Genomic DNA, 20239 nt, shown 5'->3' on the forward strand with positions numbered 1-20239 from the left:
AATAAAGATGTTAAAAAAAAAGAATAAAAATACCCAGTGTTGGCAAGGATAGGGAGAAGGTATTTTTATACATTACCAGTAAGCAATATGGCAGTGACTACCAAAATTTTAAATGTGCTTACTTTTTAAAAAAAAATAATTAATTTATCTATTTTTGGCTGAATTGGGTCTTCGTTGCTGCGCACGGGCTTTCTCTAGTGGCGGCAAGTGGAGGCCACTCTTCATTGCAGTGTGTGGGCTTCTCATTGCGATGGCCTCTCTTGTTGCGGAGCATGGGCTAGGTGCGCAGGTTTCAGTAGTTGTGGCACATGGGCTCAGCAGTTGTGGCTCGCGGGTTCTAGAGCACAGGCTCAGTGGTTGTGGCGCATGGGCTTAGTTGCTCCGCAGCATGTGGGATCTTCCCAGACCAGGGCTCGAACCCGTGTCCCCTGCATTGGCAGGCAGATCCTTAGCCACTGCACCACCAGGGAAGCTCCTAAATGTGTATACTTTTGACCCAGCCATTCTACTTCTAGGAACTTATCAAAATTACAAAGAGATGTACAAAAGATGGTAACACAGGATATTTGTCACAGAAGTCCCTTTTAATAGTGAAAGACTGAAAATAACCTCAATATCATAATAGGAGGTTGGTTAAGTACATTATGATACGTGCATGGGATGGAATATTATGCAGCCATTTCAAACGATGTACACATTTTAAATATTCACAACATACTGAAAAATGAAACTGTATGCTAAAAAGAAGCATTTTACCTTGCAAAAGTAAAATATATGCATGAAAAAAGACTGGTAATATTTAGAATCAGAAAAACAATTATTTAAAAATAAGAGTAATACATGCTTATTGTAAAAAATTTGGAAAAAACAGAAAATACGAATAGAAGACAAAAAAATCACTGATGGCCTCTCAACTCAGGGATATTTATGCATTTTGGTATATTTCCTTCTACTCTTTTTTATTTTAAATAAATTTTAACTTATTTATTTATTTATTTATGGCTGCATTGGGTCTTCGCTGCTACACGCAGGCTTTCTCTAGTTGCGGCGAGCAGGGGCTACTCTTCGTTGCAGCGTGTGGGCTTCTCATTGCAGTGGCTTCTCTTGTTGCAGAGCACAGGCTCTAGTCGCGTGGGCTTCAGTAGTTGTGGCGCACGGGCTTTGTTGCTCCACGGCATGCGGGATCTTCCCGGACCAGGGCTCGAACCCGTGTCCCCTGCATTGGCAGGCGGATTCTTAACCACTGTGCCACCAGGGAAGTCCCTTTCCTTCTACTCTTAACAAATAAATAAACATTCATGATTTTTTAAATTTGAGATTATATTTTAGATACAATTTTATACCCTGTATTTTTCACTTAACGTTATACAGTGAGCATTTTTCCATGGTTGTTAATTTTTTTCTGAAAACATCATTATTGGCAATACAATTTTCTATCATATGCATGTACTGTAATTATTTAACCAATTCATGTTATTGGGCATTTAAGTTGCCTGTGGTATTTTGCTATCTAAATGATGCTGCATGCAAAAACTTAAAACATTACAGACAAAGCTTAAGTCCCCTCTGATCTCCACCCTAATCCCAACCCCCTCCTCCCTTCCTCAAGAATATGTTCATGTGTTAAAATTAATTTCTAAAACATAAAGAAAAAAAGAAAAGCATGTTGAAGCCTGAGCAGTAATATATGAAGTTGCTGGCATTAAAATAGCTAGGAAAAAGAAAAAATAATGCATTAAAAATCCTTCTACAAGTATTTGTGTAAATCTCTGATTATTTCCTTTAGCTAATCCTGAGAGAAGTGAAATTACTGGCTCAAAGGGTATGAACCCTTAAAGCCCATATCACTTATCGGGAAACTGCTTCCCAGACAGATTGCATCAATTTGCATGCCCGCCCATCTGCAGCATATGAGAGTGCCTGTCTCATTGCACCCTTGCTGTGCAGGATAATTCTAAAAACAGAATATTTTTTCAATTCACTTTGATTTTAAAAATATCTGCCATATGGAACTTTTTTCCTTTTTTAGCGGAGTGGGGTGGATGCTGTGAAATCAAACAATAACAGTGTGACACAAGTCTTAAAGAATGGGGATAGCTATTCATTAGAGGATGATATAAATACCAGCATGCCACCCTAACATTCCTCTGCATATACTTTACATGAGGGCACCTGGGAGAGAGTTCAAGGCTCTCCCACCCCGTGAGGTGAGCTATGATGCAAGGGAACCAACCACATGTCTTCTTCTCTCCCCCACCCAGACCCTACCCACAGCATACCCAGTACAGGGCTGAATGTAAGTTGACAAAAACTTGCTAACATAAACATACGTATGAACTCAAGAACGCACTCTACTATTGAGAGAAACATGCTAAATGCAGAGGTAACAACCTGACAGCTTAAGCCTGGGCCCCGGGCCCAGCAATCTGGCAAAACAGAGCTAACCTTGCTAACAGCCTGCTGTGAGAGGCAAGATCAAGCCAAGGCACTGCCTTGACCTTCAGTTTCTCTATACGTGATGGAAAGAGGAGGACAAAAGACTAACCCAGAGAGAGAAAAGACTACGCTCACAACTGTCCCTTCCTATCTTGCTCCTAACTAGTCCAGGTCTCCCCCAACTCCAGCTGCGCCAACACACCTCGCCTCTGTTTCCTTCCCACAATTCCCACCTTCTCCCCACCCCTAAGTAGTTTGAGCTCAGATGTGCACAAATCTATGTCCCCTTACCGCAACTAAAATAGGCTGAAATTTTTCAAAAAGAAATCCACTAAGAAGCTAAATAAACACAGCTAAATAAACAAAAGAAATACAAAAGCTGGAAGCCTTCAAAGCAACCTAAAAAAGTATCAAATCAAAACGTTGTACACTTTAAACTTACACAATGTCATATGCCAATTATATCTCAATAAAACTGTGGGGGAAAAAAAGAAACCAACTAGAACTGGGAGAAAATATTTCCTTGACAATAGCATGCATATAAACAGGAATAAACTCAATATGAGAAGTATAGAAACTATGTTAAAAAAACTATAAAAATTCTATTAAAGGGCACAAAATTCAGTCTAAAAATACAGAAAGATGTACTATCTTCTTGGGGATAATTATACATAATAATTATACAAGTGTAAATTCTCTCAAAAATAATATATAAATATAATACCTATTAGAACCCCAATGTGTTTGTCTTTTTAATTCAATAAAATATTAAAATCCCAACAAACAACAACAACAAAGCAGCTGAAAGAACTAAAGGCTAACCACAGATTGGTACACCAATGGTACAGCTTTTAGTCTTACAAGTACTGGGTCCCTTTCTTCTACTCTACGTGGCTTGGATGCTGACTCTAGCTACTTGGGTACCAGATTTGAGAACAATTTAGGTAGGCACCACTGTTGGATCTGGTGGGCTCCAGTCCCTCCTAGTACTGGCATCAGAGCCTTCTTTCCCAGTGTGAGCTCCAGGAGTCTCCCAGGAGTGTGAGCTCCCAGGAGTCTCCCAGGAGCTCCCCTCCTCGAGTCCTGGGATGTTCTGCTTCAATTCATGAAGGCACCCTGGCTCCTGGTTAGTGTAGCTCTTCATTTCTGTCCCAAAGAGCCCTACCCTGAGCTGCAGACTGTACTGTGATTAGCCTGTAACTACTTCCTTTACCATTCCTATAATTCCCAATGGTTCCTGTCCCCTCTCATCTTGTGTGTTCCCCTAAAGCAGGAATCCTTGGTTAGAAACCCACTCATGTGCTTCAAAAGATCTATGAATCCCTGAAATTATATCCAAAATTGTATGTATGTGATGCATATAAGAATATTTTTATGAAGAGGTTTATAGTTTTCATCAAGAAAATCAAATGAGGGACTTCCCTGGTGGTCCAGTGGTCAAGAATCCACCGTCCAATGAAGGGGACGCAAGTTTGATCCCTGGTCGGGGAACTAAGATCCCACATCTGCGGGGCAACTAAGCCCACGTGCTGCAACTACTGAGCCCATGCGCTCTGGAGCCTGTGTGCCACACTACAGAGCCCACACGCTCTGGAGCCCACACGCCACAACTAGAGAGAAGCCCGCGTGCCACAACTAGAGAGAAGCCCGCGTGCCACAACTAGAGAGAAACCTACGAGCCACAACTAGAAAGAAGCCCACGCACTGCAACGAAAGATCCCGCGTGCTGCAACTAAGACCTGACACAGCCAAAAATATAAATAAATAAATAAATAAATAAATTTGAAAAAAATCAAATGAATTGGGCTTCCCTGGTGGTACAGTGGTTAAGAATCTGCCTGCCAATGCAGGGGACACGGGTTCAAGCCCTGGTCCGGGAAGATCCTACATGCCGCGGAGCAACTAAGTCTGCGTGCCACAACTACTGAGCATGCACTCTAGAGCCCGTGAGCCACAACTACTGAGCCCACGTGCCACACTACTGAAGCCCACATGCCTAGAGCCTGTGCTCCGCAACAAGAGAAGCCACCGCAATGAGAAGCCTGTGCACCACAACGAAGTGTAGCCCCCGCTCACCACAACTAGAGAAAAGCCTGAGAGCAGCAACGAAGACCCAACACAGCCAAAATAAATAAATTAATTAAATAAATACAAAAAAAATCAAATGAGTTGACGACCCCCAAAAAGTTTTTTAAAAAATCCTCTTGGGAACAGTGCAGCAGGACCTTGGCAAGATATCCCTCCCAAAATGCAACCAAGAACAGGGAAGAATGAAGTTCATATTCTTCACAGGGTGGTAATGATCTCAGATTCAGGATCTCAGAGGGAAAAGGCTAGAAGTGATTATTAGTCTGCAACTACAATTATGATTCCATTCCCTTACTTATCAAAGCCACCCACTGTACAATATCTTGCCAGCTGGTTAGAAAACTCACCTATCTCCATTTCTATGAAAGCTGCTTCATCTGGTAGGGCCCGAGGGATCACTCCAGGATCACTGAAGCTGGTCCTCAACAGTGTAGCCATGGAGAAAAGGAAGAGCATGGCAGCAAACACAGGGATGGCAGGAGACAGCTGGACAGCCAGGTAGCGGCATCTGAAGAAAGCAAGCAATTGAACATCTAGTTATTCCTACCCTATACTGACCTGGAATTGTTACCAGTATGTCAATCTGATCTCCACAACAAAATTACAGTACCTCAAGGGCAGGGACCATATTTTTTACTTCTCTCGAATTACTGAAAAGTCCTAACATTTGGTTCTGCACATACTAGGCGCTCAACAAATACTTCACTGATCGATGCCACCTATAACATACAGAAGATAGCCTAAGGAACCTCCGTTACCCTCAAGCCCAGTCCCTCCCATCAGCCTGCTGGCGGTCACATTTCCTCTGTACCTCAGCAAAGGCTCATACCTGTTCAGGTCAGGGACCCAACTGAACCTGGACTGTAAGCACCACAGGTTGCTCTCACTCTGGGAATGTCTAGAGCTTTTCATACCCACTCATCTGGCGTTAGGCCTGAGCTCAAGGAGCGGGAAGAAAAGATGAGGACCAGTCATGAAGCAGAGTCCCAGTGTCAGACAGACGGTATGTCCAGCGTGCTTGAAGGCCAGTGAAAAGCTTCAGGGCTGCTGACTGACTCTGCAACATCCACTCACTCCTCTTCCTTCCTCAAAGAGCTGAGCCAATAGGTGACTAGTGACCATAAGCAAGGGAATAAGAAAATTGTATCTCCTTAGCACCCCTTCTCAACATCATGTTTGTTCCCCTCTTTCCATAATTCACCTGGAAGGCCATTCCTCTTTCTCTCTGGATATCCCAGCTCTACTCTTCTTTCAGATCCAAAGCCATCAATGCGTCACTGTCATCATCACAGCCACAATTTATTGAGCACACACCATATGCACTAAGCTCTTTAGGCGCATTACAGCATCCACTTCTCACACTGCATCTATAATAGCTGAAGAATCTGGGATTTAGCGAGGTCTTGGCTCTTCCAAAGGCCTATCCTAAACTGCACTGTTTTTCACTATGTTGATCTCATCTCCCCCAACTGAACTTCATAAGAGCAAGAACCTTGTCTTTTAGGAGTGGGAATGCCTGGGTTTGAATTCTGGCTCTACCAGCTCCTAGTTGGGTAACTGAGTTAACTTCAGTCTCCTTATCTGTGAAATGAGGATGATAGTGACAGTATTTCATAAGGTGGTTGTGTGGTTCAAATGCATGAATAGAAATAAAGTGCTTAGAACTGCCCTTGACACATAGTAAACGCTAAGTAAATATCAGTTATTAACATTATCATCACGGTTCTCTATCTCCCAGAGCCTAATACAAGTATGAGAACAAAGAGGTTATCAACAAATACTTGTCGAGTTGAACTGAGTATCAAACCAAATAAATGGGAATACGTAATTAGAGTTACCACTGACCTATTTTTACTCTCCTCCTCCTGAGGCATATTTTCTCCTTCAACATAGACATCTTCTCTTGGAGGCAGACTATAAGTGGATGAGCAAGGACCAGAGGCAGAGTGAAGAAAGTAAGCTAAGGAAAAAGGCTTATCTCATCTGCACAGGGATTAAGCAAGCTGCTGTCCACTCAGAGTAAACGTTTAACCCTGGGTTGTACCTTCGCTGCAGGTCTGGAACAATCCCCATGAGATCCTTCCCCTGCCTCCGTGCCACACACACGACTGCATGGGGAGTTCACACCAACTGTACTGAGCAGTTTGCCACGAAGGTGAACATACGGAGTGAACTTGCAAAGTGATTTCTGTGGCTTTTTGTTTGCTTGCCTGCTCGTTTGTTTTTTAATAAAATCCTTGGTCTTAGCTTGCTTTTGTAAGATTTTTTTCCTTCTCCTAAAAGCCAAGGGTAGGATCTGGCTAACTGAGTTCAGGGTAATGAAGGTCCTTCCATATCACTCGCTTGTGGATTACCCTCTTTTCCACTATTCCCCTTCACTGGTACAGATAATTAAGAAGTGAATTCAGAAAAGTCACCTCCACTTATCAGGGACCCAAAAGGACACAGGAGAATCACGAGGCTCCGTTTCACAAACAAGCCAAATGAAATTACCACGCTGACAGAAAACAGCCATCTTCCTCATCACTGCCCATCTCTAAAATCACTCTTGAAAACAAAGAAGTGACGTCTCCAGGATTCAAACTGCCCTGGGTGTATAGTCTCCAACGAAAACCCTTAGAAAAATCAGAGCCATCTGATTGGCCACCTAAGGGAGTTTAAACTGTTTTATTAGAGGGAAAAGATACAGAGAAGGTAGAACACCCCCACACCCACACACACACCCCCCACACACATACTAATGTCGCCCCCATGCACAGAAGGCCCAAGCTTAACTAAGTCCCATTTCAACACCTGCTTGTTGACCGGACAAAGAACAACTTAGATTTCAATTACACTATGCCATTAAGGATAAAGGTCTCTGTAATCTCCACACAGACTACCATCTGCACCTGCTAAAACAATCCACTCTGTATGTCAACAAGTACACAGCAGGCCCATTGTATTGTTCTCCAGAGACAAGGATACTGGCAGCCAGTTGTCACTAGTGAGTGGGTGTGGCTGGCAAGGCAGATGTGGGACCAGCAGGCCTTTCTACCCCGAATAAGAAGAAATAAGAGAGCCAGCGGCCAAGACCACTGTGAACTACAACCCATCTGTCTGTCTTTAATACCCACCTAGGTCAGTCCCATAATTGCAGTAAGCTAGAGATCTGTCTTGTATAGGAATAAGCTATGTGAACATTTGGGGGTAATTCCCAGTATCGACCTCAAAAGTCAGGAGTACCCTCAAACATCACTAATTTGTCCTAGTGAAACACGGATCTGTCATCCACATATATAAGCTGTTTTTGAAACCCCGTAGTAGTTTCCATCTACATCGATACGAATAATGATATCCATACACTTCTTGACACAGAACTCTCCTTTGTCTTCAGAGTACCAGGGGGTTAGAAGTTGCTTTTCTCCCTTGTGAATCTTATAAATGCAACCATGTGCCCACTAAGTCTTCATTTCTGCCACCTGAAGAGACATCATCATTTTAAGCCATCCTCTACCAACCTCTTGACTGGCCTCAGGGTTCCATAGCTGGACTAGACGACAGGACTCCCACATGGTGGTACTGACCAGCAGTAACCAGCAGTACCAGGCTGAGCTGGTGTGTCATGTCCCATCCCCCATCCCTAGCACACTAGCGTTCATTGGAGGGACAATGATAATGACACAGACTTCAATTCACACAAAAAAACTCAAAAGAGATTCATGAGGGGAGCTGGTAAGAAACCAGACAGATTCCATGGCAGGGCTGCCTCACAGACTGGCAGGGTGGACTAGTGTTCTATACTCTGCTTCAAAGTCTCCCTAATAGCTTTCTTGCTATGTTTTTTGTTGTTGTCCTTTTATCAATGCAATCAATCAGCCAACAAGTATTTATGGGTCTAACAAATGAAGAGCAAGAGAAATGGGAGTTAATTTTGTTGAGGAAAACATAACTAACATATGAAACAGCTAAATAAGATAAGACCAATAATCAAGTGTTCACATGGTGAGTCAGACTCTAAGGACTGTAAGTGGTCAGAGAAGAGCTCTCTTGGGAAGCTGATGGCTGCTTGAAACTGCTCCCATAGCAGCCATTAAGGTTGGCTTTAAGGAAGAGCTGTGCTTGGAACGGCAGGAATGGCCCAAGGGTTAGAGCCCCATAATGGCCCTTGATCCCAGATAATAGAAATAAGCCTTGCTGTAAGTGCTCCCTGATATGGATGGCTGTCTGTCCTTTTACATATGGCCTACCTCTAGAGCACAGTGAACACGCACGACCACCCATAAGACTGGTTCAACATTCTTCTGATGACACTCAGAGTCTGCTACGAGGGAAAAAGTTTCCTTGGACACTAAAAACATAATTTAATATCACCCTCCAGATTTACTGCTATGTGAAGGTCAAAGGAAAATGCATAACCCTGTTTTGCTCCAGGAGCAATGGGGAAAATTAACCAAACAGGGACCTTTTCAATTGTGAGGCAATGAGCCATCCTCTCACTGAGGAAGGCCAAAATCTCTATCCAGGCAAACCTGCTAAGTAGTTGCCAAATTTCAGTTATAATAATAAATTTCACATTTCAATTATAACAAATATAAAAAATTTCAATTATAATATCCTCCTGATCAAGAACTTAGAACAATTCCCTGCTGCCTATTATATTAAGCCCCCCACTCCTCAGGCCAGTATTCCGAGGCCCTCCTGGAACTGGCCTTATCTAATCACTATCATAGGGTTCTTGCCTCCTCCTTGCTCCATTCCAGACACATCTCCCTCATTACCCTCCACTCACTAGCCTCTTGTTATTGCAAGAGGCATAAGATGCCTTTTTTTGTTCTTAAACACAATACCACCTCTGGCATCTCTGAGGAGGAAGATTTAGGACTCCTCTCCCTCAATAAATATCTCAACTGATGTAGGCATGCTAGGGACATCCCTGTTCTTTGTGCTCACTTTTCCTAAAATAGACAATCACTATACTCAATTAAGACTCATTCTCAAAAGATGGGAGACTCATTCAGTGGAGACTGACAGTGTGAAACTCATTACCACAAAAGGTAGTAGAGGCTGAAAATATACAGATGAATTCTGAATGACAGAACCGTAAAGAATTGTTAACGGAAAGCACACTGTTCAGGAGACATGACCCAATCCTTCTTCAGGGGACATGCTTTATCAGGAAGTTGAGTTTAGCTAAGTACTGTTAACAGATTGATATCAAAGAGGCAACTATGCCTTTCTAAAACTGTCTTTGGTTGACCAAGTCACAGACAGAATCTTGGGCGGGATAAGCACAAGACTGAATCTCCATAGAGCAGCTCTGCAGAGAATACTCTCTTGGTTAGAGATCATGATAAAGTCACTTTTTCCTCTTCCTAATCTCACCTAAGGAATTCAGCAACCTGGACCTTGTCACTGTAGGCACAGATATTCTGCCATGTCAGAGTCTGGCTTTGGTCTACCCAGCCCTGTGTCTCCTCAAACCTGCTAAGTTTGTTATCAGATTGCCTCTTCTCTTCCTCCTGTCCATGGGGACACGGTGTCCCTTTCATCACCATCACCCACAGAGTAACATGGTAGGGAGCACACACTGCTTAATTTTTCTCCGAGCTGTCCTCATCCCGGCAGCAGGGACTAGGGGCAGCGACAGCAGTGATAACCTCTTGTAACACACAAAGCTTACTTGCTAAGTTCACACTTAGACATGGGCTCCCTTGTCCCTGCAAGGCTACCAGAATGCCATGCTGGAACGCTGTGAGTTTTCCACAAAGATGCCTTCGTTTTCTAGGAGCATGGGCTAGGGAGGCCAAAATAACCTGGAGTCCACTGAGGTAACACAAACACTAGCTAGCAAGACCTCAGAATATGCGTGTCCAGCACCCAGCACTATGCACATCTTCAGTAATCTGCACGTCTTCACGATTCCGTATTCAAAAGGTAACAATGAGATGAAAAGTAGTGTCATATAGGGCTTCCCTGGTGGCGCAGTGGTTGAGAGTCTGCCTGCCGATGCAGGGGACACAGGTTCGTGCCCCGGTCCGGGAGGATCCCACATGCTGCGGAGCGGCTGGGCCCGTGAGCCATGGCCGCTGAGCCTGCGTGTCTGGAGCCTGTGCTCCGCGATGGGAGGGGCCACAACAGTGAGAGGCCCACGTACCGCAAAAAAAAAAAAAAAAAGTAGCGTCATATAAAGGCACTGGCTGGCCGATCGATCTTGATGAAATAACCCCATTTCTGTAGACTTGGTTTTGTCACCTGCAAAAGGATAAGGATAGTCTCCAAGGCCCCCTCCGGCTCTATCACTCTATGATTCTGTGAGTCAAGACTGTTACATTTTAAGTGCATCCAGAATGTATCAATTCAGCAACATTTATTGATCACCTACTCTATGAAAGGCCTGGCAGAGTGCACTGTGGGGGCCACATAGACACAGAAGATGGTCCCTGACATTGAAAGAGCTTGAAGTGTAATCACCACAGAATTCAGAAATATAAAAAATGTCATATAATTACATATTAAATGACTGGTATGTACAATTAGTCCTGAGAATGCAGAAATTACTAGAAAAATTTCATGAAGGAAGGAAGACTCAAGAAGGGACTTGAAAAAGAGGTAGAATATGAATAGGCTAGAAGTGGGACAATTACTAAGCAGTGCTACAAAACTTCTTTCAGTTCATCCAATTCAACGACTCCTCTGTACATCAGGAGCACCCAGGAGGGTCAGTCCCAACAGGGTTTGATAGTGCCTTGATACGGTTTCCTCTAGATATAGCACAGTGAGGCATAAGCACTGATCATAGCAGCAAACTACTTCTACTTCAGGGGTCAAGAGTCACACAATCATTCTGGCCACAAGAGAAGTCTCAGGACCTTGACCCCACTAGTGATCTGGTTACAACGTTAAAAGAGACAGCTAGGAAGCCACTTCCAGAACACAGTGCACTTGGTCCTTTCCCCCAGCTTTATGAGGAAGTTGAATTTGACTAAATACCACAATAGCCTTTCAGTAGCTGGACAGCTCACAGGTTGTCAGTGTCACTCTGCTATAGTGTCCTAACATTCCCGGCCAAGCTGTTTGCTATGTGTTCATCACACAAGCTGGACAGGGTTTGGGCAAAAAGGACTGAGAACGGTTCATGTGCTCAAAGCTCACACTTCCTAAATACCTCATCCTAAGAATACATTAGGAAGTTCTTTTTTCTTTTTTTTAACTAAAGTATTTTTTGAAGTATAGTTGATTTACAATGTTGTGTTAATTTCTGGTGTACAGCAAACTGGTTCAGTTATATATACATTCTTTTTTTTATATTCTTTTCCATTATGGTTTATCATAAGATACTGAATATAGTTCTCTGTGCTGTACAGTAGGACCTTGTTGTTTATCCATTCTATATATAAAAGCTTACATCTGCTCACCCAAACCTCCCACTCCATCCCTTCCCCACCCCACCCCACCCCCGCCGGCAACCACAAGTCTGTTCTCTACGTCCCTGAGTCTGTTTCTGTTTCATAGATAGGTTCATTTGTGTCACATTTTAGAGTCCATATATAAGTGATATCATATGGTATTCATCTTTCTCTTTCTGACTTACTTCACTTAGTATGATAATCTCTACTTGCAAGGAAATTCTTTTTTTTTAAGTACTGTACAATTTACACTCTGCTTCAAAATTCAAAGACATTTTTACTACAGATACAATTACATTTAAAATACAGCTACCTACTGGTAATCTTCTATCCCCTCCTTTTCTGTGTGTGTATTTGAATTTTCCAGACAGACACAAGAGTTATATAGAATTTCAGACTCTCAGAGTTGCAAGAGGCCTAGTGATAATCTAGCCCAATTTCCCATCCTGGGCAGGAATCCACTCTGTGACAGCAGCCCTGAGAGATGGCTACCCAGCTTCTTTGGAAACACTTCTAACAATACAGAGCTAACTCGCTCCTGGATGGACCACCTTTGTTCATTTTACGTATTCAACCTACTGTCTGTCCACTGAAAATTACAGGTCCCTCCTTTGAGAAATCTAAACGTGTAAAGGCAAAATCCAAAAATAAAAAGATGTCCACTGGCACTACTAACACTGCATGTTTTTCATCAAGGGGCGCCCACACGCCTGACCAGATTTCTCAAGCCATCTGGCTGACCCAGGGCTGTGCCACGGGTGGTTATAAATCACCTCGCACTCGTTCCTATGCACCTGCTGCAAGCAGGACGCTGTTACTAAAATGCAGGTCCAGATGTGCCTCAAGATCTGAACTTTCTTCCTCAAGGCCAAAATGCAGCAGCCAGGGGATATATAGTCTACGCTCCTAGACAGTTTAAAGATGAAAAGAGACAGCCCTTTGTCACTGGTGGTTCAGACACCCTCAACTGCCTGAAGGCAGGGGGCTACATCAGCTGATTTTTTTTTTTTTTTTTTTATGCGCGGTACGCGGGCCTCTCACTGTTGTGGCCTCTCCCGTTGCGGAGCACAGGCTCCAGACGCGCAGGCTCAGCAGCCATGGCTCATGCGCCCAGCCGCTCCGCGGCATGTGGGATCTTCCCCGGACCGGGGCACGAACCCGTGTCCCCTGCATCGGCAGGCGGACTCTCAACCACTGCGCCACTAGGGAAGCCCCCAGCTGATTTCTTGAGGTCTCCCTAAGTTCTCATACTAGCGAAGGAGCCCATATTCTGCCCCCAAACCCTATCCACCACCACGTGGTGGGTAGTAAATTACAGACCCCAAAGAAAAAGGTCAACCAGAAAGAAATGTCATTCCTCAGAGGCACGCTGGTATCCTCTGTACAGCCTGTCATTGGTTAGGCTCAAGGCAGCTGCCACTTAGAGTGCCTGTGTGTCTGCATATGACAGACAGATGCATGCACGCTCACAAACACAGATTCTACCATTCTCAGTAAAAAAAGCATTCATTGCCAGGGTCCTCTCCCCTTTGGTCAGATGTAGCCTTCCCCACTCCACTGCTCAGCTAACACGTTTACTTCCTTCTCCCCTCCGGCCTCCTTACTCCCTCCCCCAAGCCCTACCCTCAAAAATATTTACCCCACAGACAGCTGGAACCCAGGGCAGTTTACAAACAACCTCGCCCTTCATATCTGAGGGCAAAGCGCAAGAAATAACTTGGGGGAAAAAGTCATCTTGGTAGAAAACCCAACCTGTCTCTGTCAAACAGTAACTTGGCTAATTACAAGCTTCATCCCACAGGCAGTTTTCTTCAGAGGCCTTCAGGGCCGAAGTGGAACAGATCCGTATCAGACTCTGTCTGGCTCCCAGATACAAAAAGGGTCAAATGCCAGTAGCTCCAAATTTCAAGTTCCCTTGGCCAGTCAAACCAGAGGTTTCCTGGGCCCAGAATTACCAGCTCACTCAGGGTCTAGAAACAAATCTCATCTCTGTTTTGAATGGTTCCAACCACAAAAATTTAACCCTGGGCAGGGCAGGGAGGGTGGCAAAAGAGCTAGTGATTCAGCAGAGGAAGGAGTGAGAATGACAGAAAGCAGAGTTCATCTCTGCACTTCCAAAAAGAAGCAAGGCAGGAATAAAGCAAAGAAAACTTGGAGAAGGGTGAGGAGTGGGGAAACATTTTTTTTAATGTTATGCATATGCCTGCCCACCTGCACACACTCACTTGTACCACACATAGGTACACACACACACAAGTACACACACACACACACACACACACACACACACACTCTGCCATGAAACTCAGACTGGAAAGCAGCTAAGAAGCCAACATCAAACTGTCTGACTTTGCCAAATACTTTACAAAGTCAGCAGCAATAGCAGCAACAGAAGTGCCTTTGACAAAGAGGTCCTCTGACCTTACTTTCCTAGCCCTGTTATAAACTACGTCCCCCTCCTTCCTCTGCTGTTACTCAAGCCAGCTGCAACTATCAAAAAGTCCGGTAAAGGGCTTCCCTGGTGACGCAGTGGTTGAGAGTCCGCCTGCCGATGCAGGGGACACGGGTTCGTGCCCCGGTCCGGGAAGATCCCACATGCCGCGGAGCAGCTGGGCCCGTGAGCCATGGCCGCTAAGCCTGCGCGTCCGGAGCCTGTGCTCCGCAACAGGAGAGGCCACAACAGTGAGAGGCCCGCGTACCGCAAAAAAAAAAAAAAAAAGTCCGGTAAAGCAGCCCGAAAAAAAATCACTCTTGATGCACTGGGTAAGCCTGAAGCCCTTATAGAAGAAAGACAAAAATGAGCCCCAAGAGACCAGAGCTCATTTTAATTACCCACGAAGTCTGGCCAAGAAGCCCTGTCCTCCGTCCCATGGCCACACCCCCTCATGCGAGCTCCATTTCCAGGTCACCGGGGCACAGGAACTGTAGCAGGCTCCTATTAGGTGTGGTTCACAGTCCACAAACACACCTCTTGGCTCCTCAAGGCCTTCCTCATAATACTGTAATCCCAAACCGATCAGCATTACTCCCAGCCCTAGAGTGTACAGCATTCTCAGCATTCCCAGGAGTCATGCCACAGTACCCTAGAATCCAACTGGCCACTTCCCTTGAGCAGTGACCTACACGGACTTCAAACAGTGGCTCCAGTACTAGCTATTACATCACAGAAAAAATAACTCCAAGGCTGGTATCAGGCACACACAGAATAGAGAGTTGTTTATGTTGAGCAATTTTGAGTGAAAGAAAGAGCAACTCACATTTAATAAGCACATATGTGCCACACACACAGCTAGATTGTGGCACAGTTGAGGCTGGAACCAATCTGCAGGTTCCCAATTCAGTTGGCTTTTCAATTTAACAGCTAACTGAGAGCTGAGCCCTAAGGAAATAGGACCCAGAATAACAGAATAAGTGAGTATTATGGGGTGGAGTTATGACCACGGGGAGTGCCCCTAGGCTCAGGAGGGGTAGGGAAGAGGCAGTCTGTCACTAAGCACCTAAGGAGACCACTGAAAAGGGGAGGTGAGTAATAAAGACAAACTCTTTTATTTCCCAAGTGTTCCAGGGGTGGCCCCAAATCAGTGCTATAAAATTGGTATCAAGGGTCTTGGTGTTTTTAGGAGGCACATACTCTGCTATAAGCTCAAAGCAATGAATTCAGTTGGCATGATCTATAGACATTGCCCAAGAGGACAATGACAGCCATCCAAGGACTAGCCACAAACTCCCCAAAAAGAAGGTTCTTCCCCTGGACCCAAGGTAACCATAATCAGGCAGCTGTACTCAATGGAAACTCACTCGAAGGCGAAGAAGAGTGTACACGTCCCCAGGATGAGGAAGAGGGTCAAATAGAAGATGCCCTTTTGCCGGGCCATCATCACGCGGCCATCACAACAGAAGGTGTTCCTGCCTGGGAGTTTCTCCCATTTCCGTGTCACCTTCTTTCTCACCACCATCACAGACATGATTGGAATTCCTGGTCCAAAATGGGTTTTGTGATTACAAGAGGGAAGAAACAAAAGCTGAGCCCAGCTTTGAAATCACGTTGCCTGCTATTGCTGCCGCTGGGTCAAACATCATCAGAAGTCCAATTTCCAGCCCTAAGAAAAAGCACACACACACACACACAAATGAGACAGGAACAAGAAAATGCAGTTCAATCTTCCTTTCCCAGAGGCAGAAAGATGAGCACTGCTTGAAGGGATGGGGGTGGAGAAATGGGAGAGTTTATTTCCAATCTGTTTTTGTCCCCTAAAAGAAGAAAAGGTTAAAGGTTCTCAAAAAGAGAAGGGGGCTAGCATATCTTCTTAAATATACCCCTTTACTTCCAATATAATACTGATGATGTGATTATCATAGAACCTTGGAACTAGAAGGGATTTTGTAGTTGATAGGCCCAATTACTTTGTTTTGGAAATGAGTAAAGTGAAGACCGAAGAGGGGAGATAACTTCTCCAGGGTCACAAAGCCATGAAGCTAAGCCAAGAAAACAGGTCTGCTGACTTTCAGTCCAGGGAACTTTCCACTATACCATATTTTTCTATAATCATCACAAAGAGGACTCTAAAAATAATAGTAGAGTTTCTGTCCTTAAGGAGCCATTCCCACCCCTCCTCCAGTTCTTCGCCTTCTTTCTTCAATTAGCCACTCAAATGTGAATCACACCAGGGAACAAGTCATCCTCTGGCAGAGCTAGGAGGTTGTGGACACTCTGTACACAAACCCAGGTTGTATTTACTCAAAACAGATTTCCCCTAATCAAACCCTCCTAACTTCCTGAGTCCGGGAAATGAACCAACCTTGCTGGTCTAGCCTAACATTGGTGGGAATCTTAATGAAACCACATCACAGACCTGTAGGTGAAAGGCTGACTTAAGCAGGAGAGGTTCTGATATGCCTGGGGGGAAGAGGGGCGGGAGGGGGGGATGGCAGCAGTCAAGAAAAGTCATAAAGGTGCTTTCTGGGACATTTCAGAAGTACCATCTCCACTTAGCATCCTGAATCCCCAGGCCCAGCCTTTCTCTGCCACTGCCACCCTTCTCCTCCTCTCAGGTCGGGTGCTGTGGCCTCTATTTACTGATACCACATGCCCCGCGCTGGCAAGAACGAGGCGGAAGCCTGCAGCCCAACTGACTGATGAGAAACAACCAACACGAAATCATTCCTGGGCTGGAGAGGGTAAGGGTCCCAAGAGAGACGAGGAACTGAGCAGGGAAAGGAGAAGGTGGAAGGCTTGGGAAAGGGGAGGGGGCACCAGAGGTACAGAGAACACTTCCTTTGTGTAAAACTAACCTGGAAAACAATCTTCTCCTGATAAACCGGCCCAGCGAGAGAAGAGAGAGAGACCAGGAAGGGGAGCCGGGCCTGGGAGAACAAAGATCAAAATCCGTCAAGAACCAGCGACCGGCCCAACGGCACGGGGCTGAGGCCGGAGTCCCAGGCGGGCGGCGGGCGCGGCCTCGGGAGGCCCGCCCTGCCTCGGCCACGCCGCCGACCACCGCCCCGGGCAGGTTGGGACGTGCGCCACCTCCGCACGCTCGTACACACTCACACACGCCCCGCCACGTGTAGTCACCCCCGGCCAGGGGCTCGGCAGTTGCCTAGCCGAGAAGGGGAGAGCCAGGGTCCGCGCGTCCCGGAGCAGCCGCGGGAGCGGTAGACCACGCGGCCGAACCCCGGAGACCCCCACCCCCACCCCTTGTTACCTGAACCCCGGAGACAGAACTCGGCCGGGAACCGAGGCCAGGAAGTGCACTGTCCCAGGGGACCGCGTCAGCCGCCCGAGGTGGCAGCGGCTTCTCCCCAGCCCGGAGGCTGCCTCCTCCTGACAAGGGGCCCCAATGGTCGGGGCCCTAAACCAGCTGTGGCAGCCGCCCACCACTGGGCGAATGGAACGCTCCTCACGTCACCAGGTCGTTCCAGTAGTTGCTCGCCCTCCATTGGCTGATCCGCCTCGGTGCCTCCGCCTCTGCCACCCCTGCCCCGAACTGCCATTGGCTGAGCCAAACGCCGCTCGACGATGCCTCCGCCCCACTCTCCCACCCATCTCCCGGCTTCTTGCCCACCTGCCAAGCCATTGCCAGACTCCCTTTGGGGTCTGAGCGCCAATGTGAAGTGTCGCCTTCTATTAATATAGTTCCAAAGAGACTGGGGTGATGGGTAGTGCCAATGGGACCAGGAGGGACAGGGGACCTGCCTCCCCCCACACGTACTGTGAGACGCTGAAGCAACACTGGCTCACAGATCCCGATGCTCACCCCAAACTAGGTCCTCCCTGGGCCTCTCCAGCCCTGTTTGCATGAAATCAACTGCGACTCGGGATTTTACTCTTTACCGGCGTAAAAACAAGTCCTCTGCCTCCCAAGTCCTATTCACTAGGTAGGGACCCCACCTCTGTCCCAGTCACCCTGGCCTGCAGCTCTAAGGCTTTCAGAACAAAACAAACAAACGTAAAAAGGAACTTGAAAGGAATAACTGTCCCCAAGAATAGAATAATTTTGCAGTATCGTAAACAAAAAAATTGACAGTGATGAGTTTAGAGAAACTCTACTTACAGGACGTAAATTCTTTCAGGTAGATAATGAAGTAAAGATTGCCCCAAAATGCTTGTAAATTCGTATTAGATTTGAAGAGCTTGTGAAAATGAGGCGGGGGGCGGGGCGGGGAGAGCGGGGAGCGGGAATCCAAGGCAGAATCTCCACCCACCAACCACATTGATTCTTTCCTTCTGTCGCCTTCCTCAGCAGGGCAGTTATTACCATGATGAGCCACTGCTACTGATCTGAGCGAGTGGCATCCTTTAGAGTAAGCTTGGAGTGGGGAAAACAGTTGAGAACCAGGGTATCAATATTGTACAGGAGATTTTAAAAGACACTAGGTCTGTTTCCACTAGGATGGTTCTTGGCTTCCAAATATAAAGGGAAATAAGAGAGAGGGCTAAAGGTGGCCTTTCCTTACCTGTCACACGGTTAGGGAGAGTGCCCAGATTGTCAGCTATTTTCCTGAGCTTGAATAAAGTTTCTGTAGGGTGAAGGTATTTGCAATGAATACAAAAGAGACTGCCAACGCTCTTCCCAAAGCAGTTTTTTGTGTTAGTTGAAGGACCACGTGCATGGTCAAGAACTATTTCTCCTTTTACAGGATTTGGGTCCCACATGATATGAAGCAAAATGCTACCTAATGATAGTTACATTTGACACTTTCATGGCACCCTTCAATCAAAAATTTTAAAGGATTAAAAAATCACTAGGTAATTCTCTTATGAGAGAGATGTGTTATAATTAATTTGTAGGGGAAAGTATGTCTTTATAAAGGTTCTATTGTTCCCCAGCACTCATGCTGATTATAATCATCGGTTTAGTCTTTATGAACCTTATGATCAGTATCATTGCCTCCAGTTCTCCCCTTTAAATCCTGGAGGCTGCTGGTATTGCACACACTTGGTATGGAAGGGAGAGGAACGTCCCTCAGCCCCATCAGGCCCCTGGATTCCCAAGCCTGTGTACGCCAGGTGCCCTTGGGAGTGGCACAGTCACCCCAGCTGCCATCCTTCTAACTGGGGAGCGGACAAAAAGAAACCTCCACAGCATCCAAACATACTTTGTCCATATCTCAGGTGCAGATGAAGCCCGGGGCGTCCTGGAATCAATGTGTCACGGCAACACATTCCTGAGCTCTGCCCCTCCCTCCTCTGGGTCACATTCCCTCTGGGATTAAGTGGCTGTGTAGGTCAGGCTTGCTTTATTACAATCTATTATTATTTGTGCTCACCTTTAAAAGAAAAATAAGGAAAATGTATATGGACAAACATTCCATACCGATTCCTTCTATGTCATTACATCATTTTATATAATCCCCAAAGTCTTAATACACACACTCAACTACACTGTGACTATAAACTAAGATCGTTTTTTTCTTTTCTTTTCTCTTTCTTTTTTCTGTTTGCTCTTCCACAAATCTCTAGACTTCATACGTCCAAATCGGTTTTGGCCTCTTTGAAGGGGAGTTACAGTCACATGGTGAGCGCTCGAAACAGCATGGAATAAAGGTCCAGGCTTCCACTGTGTGGTCACATATATTCTGGTGTGCTTGTTTAAAAGCACCTGTCTCCATATTGATGGTTCCTGTGTGAGTGTGTGTTCATGGTGTGTAGGTGTAAAGTGCTGTCTGAACAACCTCAGATCCTGAGTGCCGCCACTGGGTTGCAGCTTGCCTGTTAGTGTTGCTTCAGACATCTCTTCTGTAAACACCCAGAGACCCCTTCAGTACTGTATCCAAGAACAGACCCCAAAACTTAGTCCGCATCCTGCGGTCAACTCTTGTTTACC

General features: G+C 45.7%; 1 protein-coding gene across 2 annotated transcripts in view; it reads right to left on the minus strand.

Moving 5' to 3' along the window:
• Positions 1-17824, minus strand: part of ZDHHC9 (zinc finger DHHC-type containing 9) — a 31396-nt gene extending 13572 nt beyond the window's left edge. The window contains exons 1-4 of one of the 2 annotated variants that reach the window (XM_029241396.1): positions 17618-17824; positions 17205-17276; positions 15711-16012; positions 4872-5032 (exon numbers count right to left, since the gene is read on the minus strand). In XM_029241396.1, coding sequence (XP_029097229.1) covers positions 4872-5032; positions 15711-15877 — 328 coding nt within the window. In that variant the 5' untranslated portion in view covers positions 15878-16012; positions 17205-17276; positions 17618-17824. The remainder of the gene's footprint in view (positions 1-4871; positions 5033-15710; positions 16013-17204; positions 17277-17617) is intronic. The other variant, XM_029241397.1, reaches the window with a different exon arrangement.
• Between the last annotated feature and the right edge of the window lie 2415 nt (positions 17825-20239).

This window comes from Monodon monoceros, unplaced genomic scaffold (assembly GCF_005190385.1).
Source record: "Monodon monoceros isolate NGI ecotype Baffin Bay Population unplaced genomic scaffold, NGI_Narwhal_1 Super_Scaffold_22, whole genome shotgun sequence".
NCBI lineage: Eukaryota > Metazoa > Chordata > Mammalia > Artiodactyla > Monodontidae > Monodon > Monodon monoceros.